The following is a 15,571-nucleotide window of genomic DNA, read 5'->3' on the forward strand; positions in this document are numbered from 1 at the left end:
TATTAGTTTTGGGTATATGTATACTATAATTGTGCTTTAAACAATGGTGCATACGTCTCCAAAAAGGTTTTCGTCCTTCTGGGAGATATCCTCGTACTTACCGCTATTATTCTTAATGATGATAGTCTCATCATCAGACGCAGCACGGGCAGCGGAGGATGAAGTGGAACTGCCATTGGCAGTATCGTCTGTGTCGAAGTGGTACCACTCTAAGTATTCGAGCTTTTCATTATACTTCACATGACCAGACGTTAAATAAATATCATTGTAGTTCAAAAACGGATAGTGCCACTTAGGGACAAATATGACCGTAGGGCATTTTTCTAAAGTGTCTTCTTCTAATTGCTCTTTTATAGTCAACGTGAGCGCGAAACGGGATGACTTGATATCAAATTCAGTGTCCTTGACGACACCCATGGAGGAGATCAAAAATGGACGAAGAATGGCACTTGGTGCACGAAGGCCGTCAGGAGATGGGTAACAGTTCTTCATGTGTTTGTAGCGAAGATTGTCACTGGAAACGGAAATCAAAGTTGAATTATCCATGCTTGGTTCGTAATCATCATCAAGTAGATCTTCATCAGAACAGAATTGTTTCTTGAACATGTTGGGCATCAAACGCTTTTTGTGGTAATTTAACCTAGTTTTGATGACCGACAGGTTACCGGCAGTTTCCTTAAGTGCCCTGATGGCTCTCAAAGAAGGCGTAACACTGTTCCTTCTCGATGGAGACGATGTGTCAACGTCATCCTCATCATCGAATGCCAAATCTCTGTCTTCCGGAGACCAGAAGGAGAAATCTTCATTGTTCCAGCGATCACCCCATTTGTGACAATTGACACTAGTGTAGCACCAGTATGTATGGTGCATCCGCAGGCCCTCTAAAGCATTTGCCAATGCGTCAAGAGCAGCAGTCTGGGAAGTGTACCTTCCGTCTTCATAAGCTCTTTTGCCGTCCATATCGAAAGGCATACCTGTCTCTGACATGAGCACGGGAATGTTACCCAAGTTTTCACGAGCCTCATTAGCGATCTCACAGAATTGTTTCTTAATACAGTTCCTAATAGCTCTTTCTCCAACAACAAGTCCCAAGACAGGATTCAAGTACCTGCCTCTCATGATTCCCAATGTGTCAACATTATATTTGTCATTCCAAGTTTTCATGAGGAGCGATAAGCCATCATAGTAATGAGGACAGTAGATAGTCTTTTCATCGATAAGTTTGTGTTCGTCATTAATGAGCTTTGGAGGAGGCTCCAACACAGGAGGCTGGATGAGCATGAAAACATCAGGACTGATTGATCTGATCATCTTCTTAAGCCTCTTGTAGTATTCCACAAAAAAGTGGTTGATGAAGAAATGCATATCGATCTGGGAAGGAAGTCTCTCATCGTCAACGTTAAAAGAAATACGAGGCGACACTTGGTTGAAATAGTTAGGGACGCGCAACTGGCATTCCAGGTAACTAAATTCAATCCTCTTATCTAATGGCATAGTGTTGATCTTATCCCAATCAGCAAACTTATTCCATTTCCAGATCTTCAAGCCAGCGTAGATACACTCACCAACTTTCCAACCGGAACGTCTCCATCCATAGTGGGCATCGAGTTTTTGAGCCTCTTCGGGCAAAAGCCAAGCACGCTTACCTTTTGGATCTACCATCCTGGAACCATCTTTCTGAGGACCGGACACAGTAATCTTGTAGACATCGATCTCAGCTGGAAGACCCATACCTAAACGGAAACATTGGTAGACGGTGGGAGTGGTATCCAAACGTAAGTGTTGGTTGCTGGGATGATAGCCCATATGTGCATGGCCAACAAGACCACAGTTAGGTTCGTTCAATGATTCGAAACCCAAAAGAGTACCGTCTTTCACCATGTCGGGAAGAGCATGAATAACATTATACCAAAGATGGCCGAGGGCTCTTAAATGATGTTTCTGAAGGTATTGCTGGATGTTCACGCCGTTAATCTTCAAATGGGGGAAATATGTTTGACCAGCAAAGAACAAGGTGAACATAGTAAGCGAAGCCAACCTCTTATAGTTGGTCGTCCAGAGCATCTTGGGGTAGCATTCCTGGTCGTGGGCACGGTCGAAACGAGGATGGTTCTGCAAGATAGCAGCCTCCGTAGCATGGAAGTTAGCAGGATTGAGACCAGCAGCATAGAAAGTCCAAAGAGGAGCACCGGAACCTCCAGAATAACGTGACCAGACGTCCTGGTGGCATTCCATGAAAACGTACAATCCACCGACCTTATGAATGATTTTAAGCATCTCGATGGTGTAAGTGACGAACTCGTTATCATACTTGCCTGGACCAGCGTGTTCGATAGCTTCCCACGTTACCAAGTAACGGATGGTGTTATAGCCCCAGGTTTTGATACGGTTCCAGTGAAGCTCAGCTTCTTCTAAAGGAAATGGTCTGCCAACAAAAGTGACATTATCGCCATCAAAGAAAACGTTATCAGGATCCAGCGAGTCGCCTTCATACGAAGGCATGTTAGGTTTTGTGGGGAGCTTCATAGCCGAATCCACGTTTATACCCTTAAGCACTCTCTTACGGCCCAGGGCATCTATCAAATGGCCATCCTCGACATGTAACGGCTCACAAGGTAGAATACAGTTGGAGTCATTCTCGGTAGCAGCTATCGGTTCATTGGGGTCGAACTTCTTTCGAAGCGGCCTAACTCCTGAGCCTGCAAAACCCGGGCCGGCCGAGTATAAGCTTAAGCGGTCAGAAATGACTGTTCTAGCAGACTTCATTAGTAAGGAATGGTTGTACAACAGAAGGTCTGTTTTCTAAAGATAGGTGGTTATTTTTTTTTTTCTTTGGTTTTTGGCGGCGGGCAGAAAGATCAGAGTTATGAGCCTAGCGAGGTAACCTGCTGGCTGCCAGAGCGTCTCGGCACCCGTGCACCGTACGTCTGGTAAAGGAAATCCGAAAAGTGGTACATCATGGGCTTTCCAAAGTTTAAAAAAAGACTCGTGGTAGTGTTGATGACCTGATTCTCTGTGGCTTCACCTCCTTCGAAACACACGAGCTTGATTTCTCCACATCTTTCTTATCTTCTCCACATAGCTTGGTTGCTCTCTTGAGGGGACTTTCGCAACCATTTCGCACAAGACACTATGCGTGGGAGCTAAAAAATCACCTGTGAAACACTCATTTACTGGTTAAGCAGTTCCAAGGCGCGCTTCTTCGCTTCAATCTGGGACGTGAGTCTCCAGGCATCCTGGTTTTCAGCAAAACGGTTGTAGAGAGGTGTAATTTTCTCCTTTTTCTTGGATTCACTAGTAGGATCACTTTTCTTGAAAAAGCGAGGCGCTAATTCCAAAAGCCAGCGTGGATCTATGGTACTGACGCAGTGCATGTACTCCTTGGTGGTGAGAAGGACCGTGTGATAAATGACATACTCACAGGACTTGCCGAAAAGAGCCAGCAGCGGGTGCATGCTCACGGGGGTCTGGTCGACTAGGGTGTTGTAAATTCCCTCATGAGGATCTCGCTTGGCCGAGTTTCTGAAGAACCCAGAGCAGAAGGCCTTGCGGACAGCGATTGTATCGGATCCACAACTGTCTATCGGAATTCGAAACCGCTTCATGATCTGCCCAAGCTGCTTTCGGACATCCAAGGCTCTTCTCATGCTTCGCTCGTGGATGTAGTTGTCTTTGCACCAGCCTGGTGAACGGCCATTGAGGTCCCACGCTCTGTAGACGTTAAGCAATGTGATATGGTCTCCGTAGACAGAATGGAAACGTTGTTTCTTCTGATCTGCTGCTGCTTGCTTGTCTTTGGGCCTGTTGAAGACTGATTGTACAGAAAGCATAGCGACAATAGTAAGGATTTCATCAACACATCCTAGTTCAGTAGATTCAATCAATGTCTTTGCAAGAGCAGGTTCCATAGGGAACTCTGACATCTTCCTGCCAAACGGTGTCAAGTATCCCTCCTCGTCGAGTGCATCGAGATTATACAAATCATGCAAAGCGTTCACTAATGTTTGTGCTGGAGGTGGGTCCATAAATTCAAAGTTGAGGAGATCATTGATACCCATAGCCTTGAGCATAAGAATGGTAAGCGCAAGATTCTGTCTTTGGATCTCCGGAATCAGGTTTGGAAGCATCTCTGTATTGTACGCTTGTTCCGTGTATAGTCTGTAGCATTTACCTGGACCGGTACGACCAGCACGGCCAGCTCTTTGATTTGCCTGAGCTTGAGAGATTGGTGACACCACCAAAGTATCCATGCCTAGCTTTGGGTCATATGCATTGACCTTGACATACCCAGGGTCAACAACATACCGAATACCATCGATTGTAATAGATGTTTCGGCAATATTTGTGGCCAATACCACTTTTCGTGCACCAGGAGGAGCAGGCTCGAAGATCTTCAGTTGCATGTCTGAGGAAAGAGCGGAATATACTGGAAGGATAAGAAGCTCAGGAACTGCAGATCCCAAAGTCTTGATTCGTTGATAAAGCACTTCACAGCTTGTATCAATTTCTTCCTGACCCGTCAAGAAGACCAATATATCACCTTCAGCTTCGGCAACATGAATTTGCATTACACAGTCAAGTGCAGCTGCCAAGTAGTCCGGCTCGGCTTCCCTAGAGAAGAGAGTTTCCACGGGATATGTACGACCAGGGATCTTCAAAACCGGGCAGTCGTTAAAGAAAGAAGCAAACTTAGCCAGGTCAAGTGTAGCTGAAGTAACAATCACTTTGAGGTTCGGGTTCAGCTTAGCAGCTTTTTTCAACAAGGCGAACAACACATCCGTGGCTATCGTACGCTCGTGAGCTTCATCCAACATGATTACCGAGTATTTAGACATGGTGGGATCGAGCAAAGCTTCTCTTTGGAGCATACCATCAGTCATATACTTGATTTTAGTTTCTGGAGAAGTGACATCCTCGAAACGAATGTAGTAGCCAACTTCTTCTCCTACTTTGCATCCAACTTCCTCGGCCACACGCTTAGCAACCGAAACAGCGGCGACACGTCTAGGCTGAGTACATCCAATTATCTTTTCAGTGTTACCGACAACGTTGAGGGCTTCTTCATAGACATATTGAACAATCTGGGTTGTCTTACCAGAACCTGTTTCACCAACAATAACCAAGAACTGATTCTGTTCTATGGCTTCTATAAGCTGAGTACGCATTGCAAAAACAGGCAAACTCTCACGTTGCTGTTGGAGTGAAAGTTTGGGTAATTTCTTAAGATCGGACCGTTGTTGCAGCTGGCTCTTACGCCATTCTGAAATGACTTTCTGTTTCACAAGCTCTTCCTTCCTCATCTCTGCTAATGGATCATTTGAATCTTGGGCAAGTCTCATTTCCTTCTCAAGCTCTTTTTGCTTCTCTGCTTTCTCCTCTTTGAAGTCCTTGGCTAGCTTGGAACCATTCATGGCGGCTCTACTCATAGAACCCTCTGGATTTTTAAGTATAAGCATCGGATTCACGCCCATTCCTCCCTTGCCGTCAGTCTGACCTTTCAAGAATGTTGGTTCGTTCGTATTAAGTTCGACATCAACGGCCTCATCATCTTCAGGTTCTTGGTCAGCTTGGTCCTCGTTGGCACCATTCAATTCAGGATAGTCTGCAGCCAGCGCAGCTCCTGATGCTATAAGTTGACGGATTTCCCAACGTTCCGGTGATGTGAGTCTTCTTTTCTTTGCCGGTGGTTGGTTCTGACGGGAGCGTCCTCTTCTCTCGTTCTCCAATTCGCTCAGCCTGTCAATACCCGTTAGTTGATCTATACCAACCATGGACAAAGATATCTTCTCACGACCTTTAGGACCAGCCTTTTGGATGTTTTCAACCTTAACAAAGACCTCTTGGCCCATCTTCACGGCATTTTCAGCCTTGGGCACTCTTCTTCCATCATAGGCAAGCTTTGAAACATGACAAAGGCCCGAAGAATGAGTACCATGCAATCTCACAAAGGCACCAAAAGCAGTTATGTTACTGATAAGGCCTTTGTATATGTTTCCCACTTTAAGTGGTTCATCCAGCTGTGGTTGCAAATCACGCAGAGCTGGACCGTCTATGCGTTCTCTTTTCACTTCCCGGTCTGGAAGTGCCAATCCCGGAAAGCTTGACTGGTCTTTATTCGTAGACTTCACATTTTCCGTCTTCTCTTCTTGTTTCACGGGAGCAACATCCTGGCTCGGTTCCTGCTTTACCTCAGGCTCTTGTTTTATCTGGGGACGCAGAGCTTGAATTGCCTGAAATACCGATCGAAGGAATTCTTGAGGAAAGTCGTCACCTCCATTTTGCGCCACAACACTCTTAAACCCTTGGAACCCACTCTTCAGAGTCTCAGCTCCATCAGCTTGGTCATATAAACCGACCAAGAACTTCGAGATAGTATAGTCTTCATCCTCAATTTCAAGGAACTTCTTAACGATATCACCAAGTTTCGGTAGAAGCAGGGAAAGTTCAGGCTCAGGCGATTCCTGTTTCATTTGGATGTGGATGTTATGGTTTGGTGGTTTTGATATGCGATGGGTTTCCGATGGGGATGATTTCGCACCCAAACAGTGGGAGGGTGCTGGAGACCAAAGTATTGGAGTTCTCCATTAAAAAGGTGTTTTTCTGTAAGAAGCATTAAATGACGAGTAAATGTACTTGGACATTGATTTTACGAAATTTTAGGTTTGGTGGCGAATCCTTTGTTATCATCCCGAATGGAGGAACGACTGGGCGGCCCGGGGTATAAGATACGGCCGTAAGGTGGCATCCCACTACATATGCAATGCAGAGAACGAGGGTGAAATTACGGAGTTTACTAAGATAAGGTTATTATGGCGAATTGCCACAAGACGCTCGGAGATTACATGAAAAGTAGAGTGAACGGTGACCATGTCAATTCAGATCCCGCCTACAGCAACAGCCTTCTTTTTATCATTCATTCGTTTCGCTATTTCTAACTCAACGGGCAGGTAGCTTCGGACTCGCCAAACGCTTTCGCCCTCTCTGGCCAATGTTTATTATAGCCTCACCTCGCCACTTAAAGCTCAATCTCCTTGATGCCCTCGCCATCAACCTGTTTGACGTAAACACCCTTGAATTCAATAGGCATTCTCTTTTGCAACTCAGCTAAACTCATACGCAACAATTCCTTACCTTCTTCCACGTTCATGTCTGGTCTATAGTGACGGTCAAAGACAGACAGACAGTAGAAAGCAGCGTATCCGTGGGCACCATATGGAAGCTCTGTTTGCGTACCCAAGTAGTCGACCCAGTTCAAGCTAGGAGTGTTTGTTTTCTTGTCGTAACCTCCTAATAATACATTCACTTGGTATGGCTTTCTGGATCTGATAGACGTCGCCAATTGGTTTCTGACAAACGACGCCGTGGCACGAGGCAGCAACTCAATGTCGTTCTCTCTCATGCTGTATAGCTGAATATTGGCTTGGATATACTCGGCAAACTGGACAGTGTCACCAGATTCACCGGTGAAGGCCATTAAGTTGTGGGCGTTCAATGGTCTGGTTTTGTCATCGGAGTCCTTCAAAACAGAAATTCCTCTGGTGAATGCTTTCGATGTGGCGATAAGAGTAGCATCTTGGACTCTAACTCCTAAGATGATATCCATTGTGATCGGTGCTGGATGTTGATAGTTGGTCTATCAATTCTTGAGACTCACCACTGGTGTTTGCCACGGGTCGTGTGGTGCGCATAATACCCCCCGCCAGATTTTGTAGCCAAATCATCATAGCAACATCTTATACATGAAGAGCTCTGGCTACTTCGAATTTATTGAACTTTCTTGTCTTTCACAGTTGCTCCATGGTCATTGATCGTTTTAAAATCGGCTAATCATTCTTACCACATTGTCATCGGGAGATATATGGTACCTCGCACGCCAAGTACGTTCATTAGTACCATTTACCATCGTCATTCAAGCTACCATTAGCAGCTAACAAAAGACTTTCCTCATCAACTAAATAAATTGTTTTAGAGTAATTCTAGCCTTTAAGAAGCTTATTATATTACGGAACTGCGGCTTTTGGGACCATTGGCGACCCTGGACCACCAACTACTGGGATGCGCATAGAAGACGTATAGTGGCATAGAGATTTTGCAGCCATTCATATAGGCCTCCATAGGGCTGTTAAAGCACAAAACGCTCTACAAATACTCTTAGAATCAGCTGAACCTTCATCTTCTGAACGTTTAGTCGCCTCAAGTACCTCCCAGCGCTGGTGCTCTGCTGTTAAGTGTGCGAGCTGGGAGCCCGCGGTCCAGCTGGTACAAACGGGTATAAAAGGAGGCCTTCTGGTCAATTCCCACTTTTTTCTTCTTCACCTTCTTCTTTTTCTTAAAGTTCAGCAATAGGTTTACAACAGTCTAGAAAGTAAATCACATTCGCCCAAGAACAAGAAGCCTTTCACCAGTCTCTATCTACCTCAGATAGGGAAGACAACCACCACCATCAGCATCACTTTACCGTTTCTTTCTTGACCAACAACAACTTGGTCTATTAACCCCAGTCTTTCTTCGGCACTTCTTCTCGAACACTACCACCAAGAAGCCGCCGCCCCTCACCTACTACAAGTCTCCAGGATGAGCTTCCAGCCGGAACCATTCTGGTACTCCCAGGGCTGCGTTTTTACCAGCGATGTTCTCAAATCACTGTGGCTACACCATGGATGGATCATTACGCACGATGGCAAGTGCTTAGCCATCCCATGGGCCGCCGGCGAGTTCGAGTTCTTTTGTCGTCTTGTTGTCTACGGTCGTTTTGATCCCAGGGCAAGAGATCTCGCTCAACAGATATACTGGCATAAGCTCTATGATAATTTCAGGGAGAACAAGTCATGACTAGTTCAGATGGAGACCATGAGGGCGGCGGTACACGAGAGTTCTTAAGGGGCCCTAGGGTTCCGTTCATTGATTCAGACAGAGAAGACGAAGACTGACCACCATACGGTTTGCGAGAAGGTTGTCATTGACAACGCCAACAACAACGAGGGCACCAACACCACTGGCGACGCCGCCGAGGTGCCCACCTTTGCCGACATCGATGCCGACGACCTTGTCGATGTCAAAAATGAACCTACTACGTTTACTGTCGTCCTTTCGGGCGACCAGGAGGGTTCTGTTTTTGAGGCTGGAAACAGCTACACGGTCACACAACTAGAGGCTTTCACCGCCGTGACTACACCAGAGAAGCTGCCGAGGGCGGCCAAGATTGACGTCGCTTTGTCTGAGTCTGAATACGTTGAGTTGGGGAGCTCGACGTTGGACAGTGGCAAGGGGACCAGCAAGATGTCTGGGGTGAAGCCGCTGAAGAACCGTGAAAAGAGATTTGCTAAGAAGGCCGCCTTGGCGGCTGCTCTTCCTGCTTTGCGGGACCAGAGCAAGATGTTCAAGCTTTCGAAGCTTAAGAGAACTTGACGTTATCGTCGTTGGTGTTCAGTTGTTGAGAGGAGTGGCACTGATGGTGGGTACATTGGGAAGAGAGGTTGGGGAGCCTTTTTACTCTTTTTGCCTATCGTCGCAGCTGCTTTTATTCATAGCTGGGGGCCGTCGATGGTCTTGACGTTATTGTCCTCGTCGTTGGTCTTCGGTTTTCGGGACGGGTGGATACGAAGATGGGTATAGCTGGCCAGAGGTTGGGGAGCCTCTTGAATCCGCTTGCCTGTCGGCTGTTGAAGCTTTCACTGGGGACTGGGTATCGTCGATGGGTTTGACGCTGTCGTCGTTGGTCTCTGTTGCCGAGAAGTGGTAGCGCCAGTGGTACCTTTGTTGGGGTAGAGGTTGGGGAGCCTCTTATCCTTCGTGCCTACTGACTGGTGTTGGTCTGATTGGTGATGGAGTATCAACTGACGCTTTCATTTGCTATCCAGAGGGAGAAACAGCTGTGAGGTGTATTAGCAAGGGGTTGGGGAGCCCCTAGCTTATGTTCTTGCCTACTGACAGTTGTTGTCTCTATGCTATTTGATACCGTCGGCATACTTTAGCATTGCTGGTATCTACTTGTTGAGAAAGGGTGGCGGCCATGATGGGTATACTAGGGAAAAGGTTGGGGAGCCTTTGAGCCCTTCCTACTCGTCGGTTATTGTCGCCCCTATTGGCATTTGGGTATCTTCGAACGATGTCGTCGTTGGTTTTCAGTGTCCATGAGGAGTATCGGCTACTATAAGTGCACAGGGGTAGTTGTTGGGAGCTTCTGCCTTCTTTAATTCGTCTATGTCGTTGCTCCAATTGGCTTCTGGGAACCCTCGATGGCCTTTGACGTTGTCGTCGCTGGGCTTTGTTGTTGATAGTCTGTTACAACCACGAGAAGTGTACTACTCAGAGGTTGGGGAGCCTCTTGATTCTTTCTCGCTTCATCAAAGTTGTTGCTGCTGACTTGGTCCTGTCGACGACCTTTACGTTGCCGTTGCTGATGGTTGGTGGTGAGAAGTGTTGGTGTCTGTGACGGGTACACTTGGGTAGAGGTTGGGGAGCCTCTTGAGCCCTTGGTGCCTGAAGCAGGTACTAGAATGACTCTTCACTGAGCGTCGGAGGCGGCCACCAACAAGTCCGATGTTGCTATTATATATGTTATAAAATATTAAAATAGTATCTTGTAGACATACATCCCCAAGCCACTCGACCATACAATCACTAACTCTCGCTTACTACTTGGCAGTCAGGCCTTTCTCTCGACCGTTTCGATTGTCAATCTGGTCTAAGCCTGATATGTCACTGTTTCTCGAGAATAACACACTGGAAGGATCGCAAAAGTCGTTACTATGTACGGTTTTTCTAATGGAAAATGACTAATCCAGGTTTAGTGCTGTGAAGGACCGCTGAAGTCCTTACAAGTGGTACTTGTCTCGTTTGCCAAATTGAAAATGAAGGGAACAATAGCCCTAGCTCCGTCTTTCGCTTAAGAGCTTGATCGGGATACCTATGCAACACTCACAGTGGCTAATCCATCTATGACGATCCAAGGTCCACTGACTGTCTTACTTACCAGCAAGCCTCTTCTCCACAATCCCCTCGATCAATCTCACAAGAGGAGAGTTCTCCTTCTTAAGTTGTCCTTCTAAAGTCAATTCGATCTGCTTCTCGATCAACTTGCCAGTGAAGTCCACTTCAATGTTCACGGTTTGACCGAGTTCCTTTATGGCCAAAATGACCTTCTCTTGCGAGTAGCTCACTAACATGATAGAAAACTCGGCAGTATCGTAGTCAACGCTGGTGACGGTTAGAGAAGTACCGTCCACAGCGATGAAACCCTTTTCAACAATGTAGTTGATATTTTCACGCTCACGAAGCTTGAAAGTAAAGTTGATAGCATTCCCGTCTGTTTGTCTCTTAGTGATAAAAGCGACAGTATCAACATGGCCTTGAACGACATGGCCTCCTAGTCTGACCTCAGAAGTGACAGCTCTCTCCAAGTTAACAGGAGAACCAACCTTGAGGTCACCCAAGTTCGACCTTCTAAGTGTTTCTGGAGCTACCCCAACCTTGAAATAAGTCTTTTGCTCGTCAAACTCCGTAACTGTAAGACAGACACCGTTGGTGCTGATAGAATCACCCAAATGGACATCAGTGAGGATCTCTGAACAATCGCCAATTACCATGGAAACACCATTTCCACCAGAAGACGAAGTATCAAGCTCATTGTACTCTAGAACCTTGCCGATTTTCTCCACAAGTCCAGTAAACATCTCGATGGTTGTAGCTGAAGGTGACTTATATGATCTGGGCCCGTTTAATGGTGTCACATCCGTACACCTGCCTTAGGTGCTTACGAATCACCGAAGATACCACAAAGACCGACATCAGCGTATCTGCGGGAGCTACGGGTGAAAAGAGGTTCATTTGACAAGAAAGTCTTGAATATGTAGATTGAAAGTTTTGAAGATTTTGAGGTCTTTCTTTCTGCTAAAACTGAGATGTCACTATCATTCGTCCTGGGAATAGACAATTCAGGTCTGCCACTCAAACAAAAGAGGCCAAAGCTGATTGACGAAACCTTCTTTTATCACAATCACCCAGAGAATGTTCGATATAGTTGTTCCCGATATCGGCCAAACAGCATTGTAGCTCAGCCATTGGCAGATAAGCAATTCGCGTTGGGTGCAAAATTACTCAGGCATGGGAAGCGCCATCCCCAGAGAAAGATAAGAAGCTGTACCTCCAGAAAACCGATTTGCACCTCGTACTCATACAAGGTTGATATAGCAATCTTATCGTTTTCTTCGATTGGTTGTTGGTCCCATCCACCGATAATCTCTTATCAGCAAGTCGCGTAATTACGTCAAACTACAGACACAACAGATATGATAGAATGGTAGAAGGGACAGTTAAGCCAGTGTAGATCAATGAAGGAAACGACATGCCAAGATAAGATAAGAAAAGGGAAAGTTAAGAGATGTTCAAGCAAGCATTAGACAGCTAATCATGTGTTGGTGGTGAAGTCATTGGACGTTTGCCAGGCCAGGGTACATTTACGAGTGTTGCCCAATTGAGCGAGAAATTGAAGAAAGTGGAAACTGACAGAAACCAAGTCCTTGCTAAGTAAACTAGGACCTTTGCTTTGGCACAACGGTGGTCATGTAAGTGCATGGAAACCATCAGACGATTAGACTTTAAGCTCCTAGTTTAAATCCACCACCACTCCACCAGTCCTCAACCCACATTCCATGCTGCTACAGGTCCAATTTCATTGAACACCAATAAACCCAGATTATCCTACAATAACCACCAAATCCCAATTTCCATGCGATCCAAAAGTGGCTCGTTCATAGGGGCTGGCGAAGCCTCGGGGCCGACTGGTGTCCGTTCATATGGCTTAGTCGAGGAGAAGTAAAATACGGAAACTTTATGATTTGCAGGATGGCTTGTAGGAAACAACCAAGTTACCCTTCGAAGCCCCTAAAGCGCCTCGAAAGGCGAACTCCATGGACCTTGGCTTTTACTAGTACGCTTTGAATCCCGCGCCTCTGCTTTTCTTCCTCGCGTATACCACTCTGTGCTTTGTGTTACTTTTCCAACTGCGGTACCCCTGGCTGCGAAATTTAGTTGGATGTCTTAGACCGCCTCATAGTTAAAGCTAATGGGGCAACGCCCGACCAGAGTCAAAAGCTAGAAGTCAGATTACTTTGCAGAAACCAGTGGTGAAGGTTTCATTCAAGAAAATCGCCGTAGCAATAAAAGACGGTTGCTGGCGGCCAAAGTTAATCCTTTTTCGCCATTACAATGCAGAAAGAAAATATGTCCATCCTACACCTTCCTTTTTCTCTACTTTTTCTTTGCCTTCTCCCACAAGAAACTATTGCTTAGCTCCACGTGACGACAAAGGTCATCAGGGTGACACCTCTTAGGGAGTTTCCAGAAACCCAACAGTAGAAACGCCTTTTGGTTGTTTTGGGCAGGTTGAAGGCACGGCCACGTTTTCCATTGAGCTTCCCATAAACAAGGGGGAAGGTCTCGGTCTCGAGCCAGCACGTTGTTATGGAACGTGGCGAAACGCGATGGGATGGGGGCCCCCCATTAGGAGAGTTTTCCGGGAAGGATGGTGCCAAAAGTTACCCCACACCCGTGCACCAGGCGTAGTTGAGAGAAAATTTTTTACACATTGCACAGAGAGCTAAAAAATTTCGAGATAACTCATCGTGCGCACAGAAAATGGTCCCACAGATTTTTCACTCAGACAAATGGCTAAGTCTACAATCTCTACACTTCAAATCATAGTACAACTTGTAATTGTAATACATACTAGAACATTTTATAAATTAGCGTATGCTGGTGGCCAGCCCAGACGCGAAGTAAAGCTTTAGAAAGAAAATTAGGGGTCTGGGAGCTATATCTATTACCGAAACCGTAAAAACCAATGCCCGCCTTTCATGTCAAGGCTGGGAGGAAATCCAAGTTCCGCTTAGATCAACAAGGCAACACCGGCAGCAGCGGCAGCACCAAAAGCACCGTAGCCAACAACCTGGGCAGCACCAGAGTCACCAGAGGTAGACTGGTTAGAACCGTTACCGGAGTTGTTGGTACCGTTGGCGGCGGAAACAGCAGAGGCGGCAGTCAAAGCGATAACAACAGTGGAGAATTGCATTGTAATGTTTGTGAGTGTGGTAAGGATAGAGAAGAGAAAAAAAAAAGTACAAAAGTCAGAGGCGGGTTGGTGGTTTATATAGTTTTGGAAAGGGCGGCAACAGGATATGGCGGGAGTGTATAGGAGCGAGCCACGAGATTTTGTCTTATAAGCCTCCTTTCGATTGTCGAGGTTTTTTTTTTTTTTTTTTTTTATTCATTCCTTTATTTTAGGAGACAGAAGGCTTTTCTTTTTTGGCGTTCCGGCAGCTCAATCGGGGAGGCCGCGGCGCCCACGCGCTTACATGCAGTATTCCAGGCACCCACATGAAGGAAGAATAAAAAAAAAAGGGCAAGAAACGATGCAACAAAAAAAGAAAGCCAGCCTAATGTTTACGCCTTTGCTGCCAACAAAAAAAAAAATACACCACAGCAGAAAACGCCCCCACCCCCTCCCCCTGATTGGAAATGTAATGAGTGCTTCAAGCCAAGAAGGCTTATTTTTTCCTGGCACTTTGAAGCATTTTCTTTTTCTTTACTTTTAGATGTCTCATTAAAATATGCCTGGCGGCTCTGCGCCTCCAATGCTTCTGCTATGGTGGAGCAGGATGTGATGTCGTAGTCGTCGCCTGGTCTTGTTCTCTGTTCATAATTCCTTAATTTTCTTTTTTTGTCCTTTTTTCTTCACTTTTTTTTTTTTCCATTGCAATTGTTCCTCTTTGGGATTTCGTGCCTTTTCGCTCGAGGCAGTGCCTCACCAGATTCTCTCTGTTTTCTTTTCAGACAGGAAAAACGCACGAAGGAAAGAATAGTCAGAGGCAGAAGAGACAAAATGTTGCAAGTAGATCTTGTGTGACCATGTCAAACCGGCTTTGTGGTGTTTTCAAGGACAGGAAGTAGAAGGTACCTTTTTGATTGGGCACTTTTTTCCATCAAATCCGACCTTCTCTTTGGGTATCTCTCCAGTCCAAGGTGGAACGCCGTGTCGCGTGGGCAGACTATAGACCGTGAATTTGGCGATTTTTTTTCTGTAAGGCGGGCTGCTCAGCGCGAACCTTGGCGATTCTGGGTGCAACAATTACGAACAAGGCGGGAGAGAAAGGTAAAAAAAAGATCCACCTGGAGCAGCAGAAGCAACACGACAATGTAAGGGAAGAGTAATTGTAACGTGAAGAGTCATTGAAGGAGCATCAATGGGTGGAAGACGCTTCCCTGGTTTGGCGTTTCACTGAGATGTAGCCTTCCCTCTTTTTTCCTCAAACGCCTAACCTGCCTCTGCGAGATGGTGGCTGCGAAATCGCCTATTCCAGTCACTTAGGGCTCACCAACTACCTGGAGAATACACAATTAGAAGCATCAAAATTAGCCACTGGAATCCTAAAATAGCAGCACCAGATGAATTCCAGTACCTTCCCCTAAACGCAACGCGGCTGGACACGCCTGGGGATTCTTCTCTCTTGTTGCATTTTTCTCTGTATTCTAATCTTATCACAGTGGATAGTGGCTGTGGGAGGCCGTGCGC

The 15,571-nt window shown here is 46.1% G+C and overlaps 5 protein-coding genes across 5 annotated transcripts; 1 reads left to right on the forward strand and 4 right to left on the reverse strand. All coding sequences in view use genetic code 12, as the record gives it.

Moving 5' to 3' along the window:
- Window positions 1-36: 36 nt before the first annotated feature.
- On the reverse strand, window positions 37-2,766 carry CXQ85_003116 (hydrolase; the record flags this gene model as incomplete). Its single annotated transcript, XM_025486772.1, has 1 exon — window positions 37-2,766. One exon carries the CDS (start codon window positions 2,764-2,766, stop codon window positions 37-39), a length of 2,730 nt encoding a protein of 909 aa, XP_025344322.1.
- A 404-nt stretch (window positions 2,767-3,170) lies between these two features.
- On the reverse strand, window positions 3,171-6,470 carry PRP22 (DEAH-box ATP-dependent RNA helicase; the record flags this gene model as incomplete). The annotated part of the gene is made up of 1 exon (XM_025486773.1): window positions 3,171-6,470. The coding sequence occupies one exon, from the start codon at window positions 6,468-6,470 to the stop codon at window positions 3,171-3,173; it is 3,300 nt and encodes a 1,099-aa protein (XP_025344323.1).
- Window positions 6,471-7,015: 545 nt separating this feature from the next.
- On the reverse strand, window positions 7,016-7,603 carry PRE1 (proteasome core particle subunit beta 4; the record flags this gene model as incomplete). The annotated part of the gene is made up of 1 exon (XM_025486774.1): window positions 7,016-7,603. One exon carries the CDS (start codon window positions 7,601-7,603, stop codon window positions 7,016-7,018), a length of 588 nt encoding a protein of 195 aa, XP_025344324.1.
- A 1,225-nt stretch (window positions 7,604-8,828) lies between these two features.
- On the forward strand, window positions 8,829-9,408 carry CXQ85_003119 (uncharacterized protein; the record flags this gene model as incomplete). The annotated part of the gene is made up of 2 exons (XM_025486775.1): window positions 8,829-8,862; window positions 8,891-9,408. The coding sequence occupies 2 exons, from the start codon at window positions 8,829-8,831 to the stop codon at window positions 9,406-9,408; spliced, it is 552 nt and encodes a 183-aa protein (XP_025344325.1).
- Window positions 9,409-10,967: 1,559 nt separating this feature from the next.
- On the reverse strand, window positions 10,968-14,071 carry RIB5 (riboflavin synthase; the record flags this gene model as incomplete). Its single annotated transcript, XM_025486776.1, has 2 exons — window positions 10,968-11,709; window positions 13,899-14,071. The coding sequence occupies 2 exons, from the start codon at window positions 14,069-14,071 to the stop codon at window positions 10,968-10,970; spliced, it is 915 nt and encodes a 304-aa protein (XP_025344326.1).
- Window positions 14,072-15,571: the final 1,500 nt, after the last annotated feature.

The sequence above is a fragment of the Candidozyma haemuli genome, assembly GCF_002926055.2.
Source record: "Candidozyma haemuli strain B11899 chromosome Unknown D_2014730914, whole genome shotgun sequence".
NCBI lineage: Eukaryota > Fungi > Ascomycota > Pichiomycetes > Serinales > Metschnikowiaceae > Candidozyma > Candidozyma haemuli.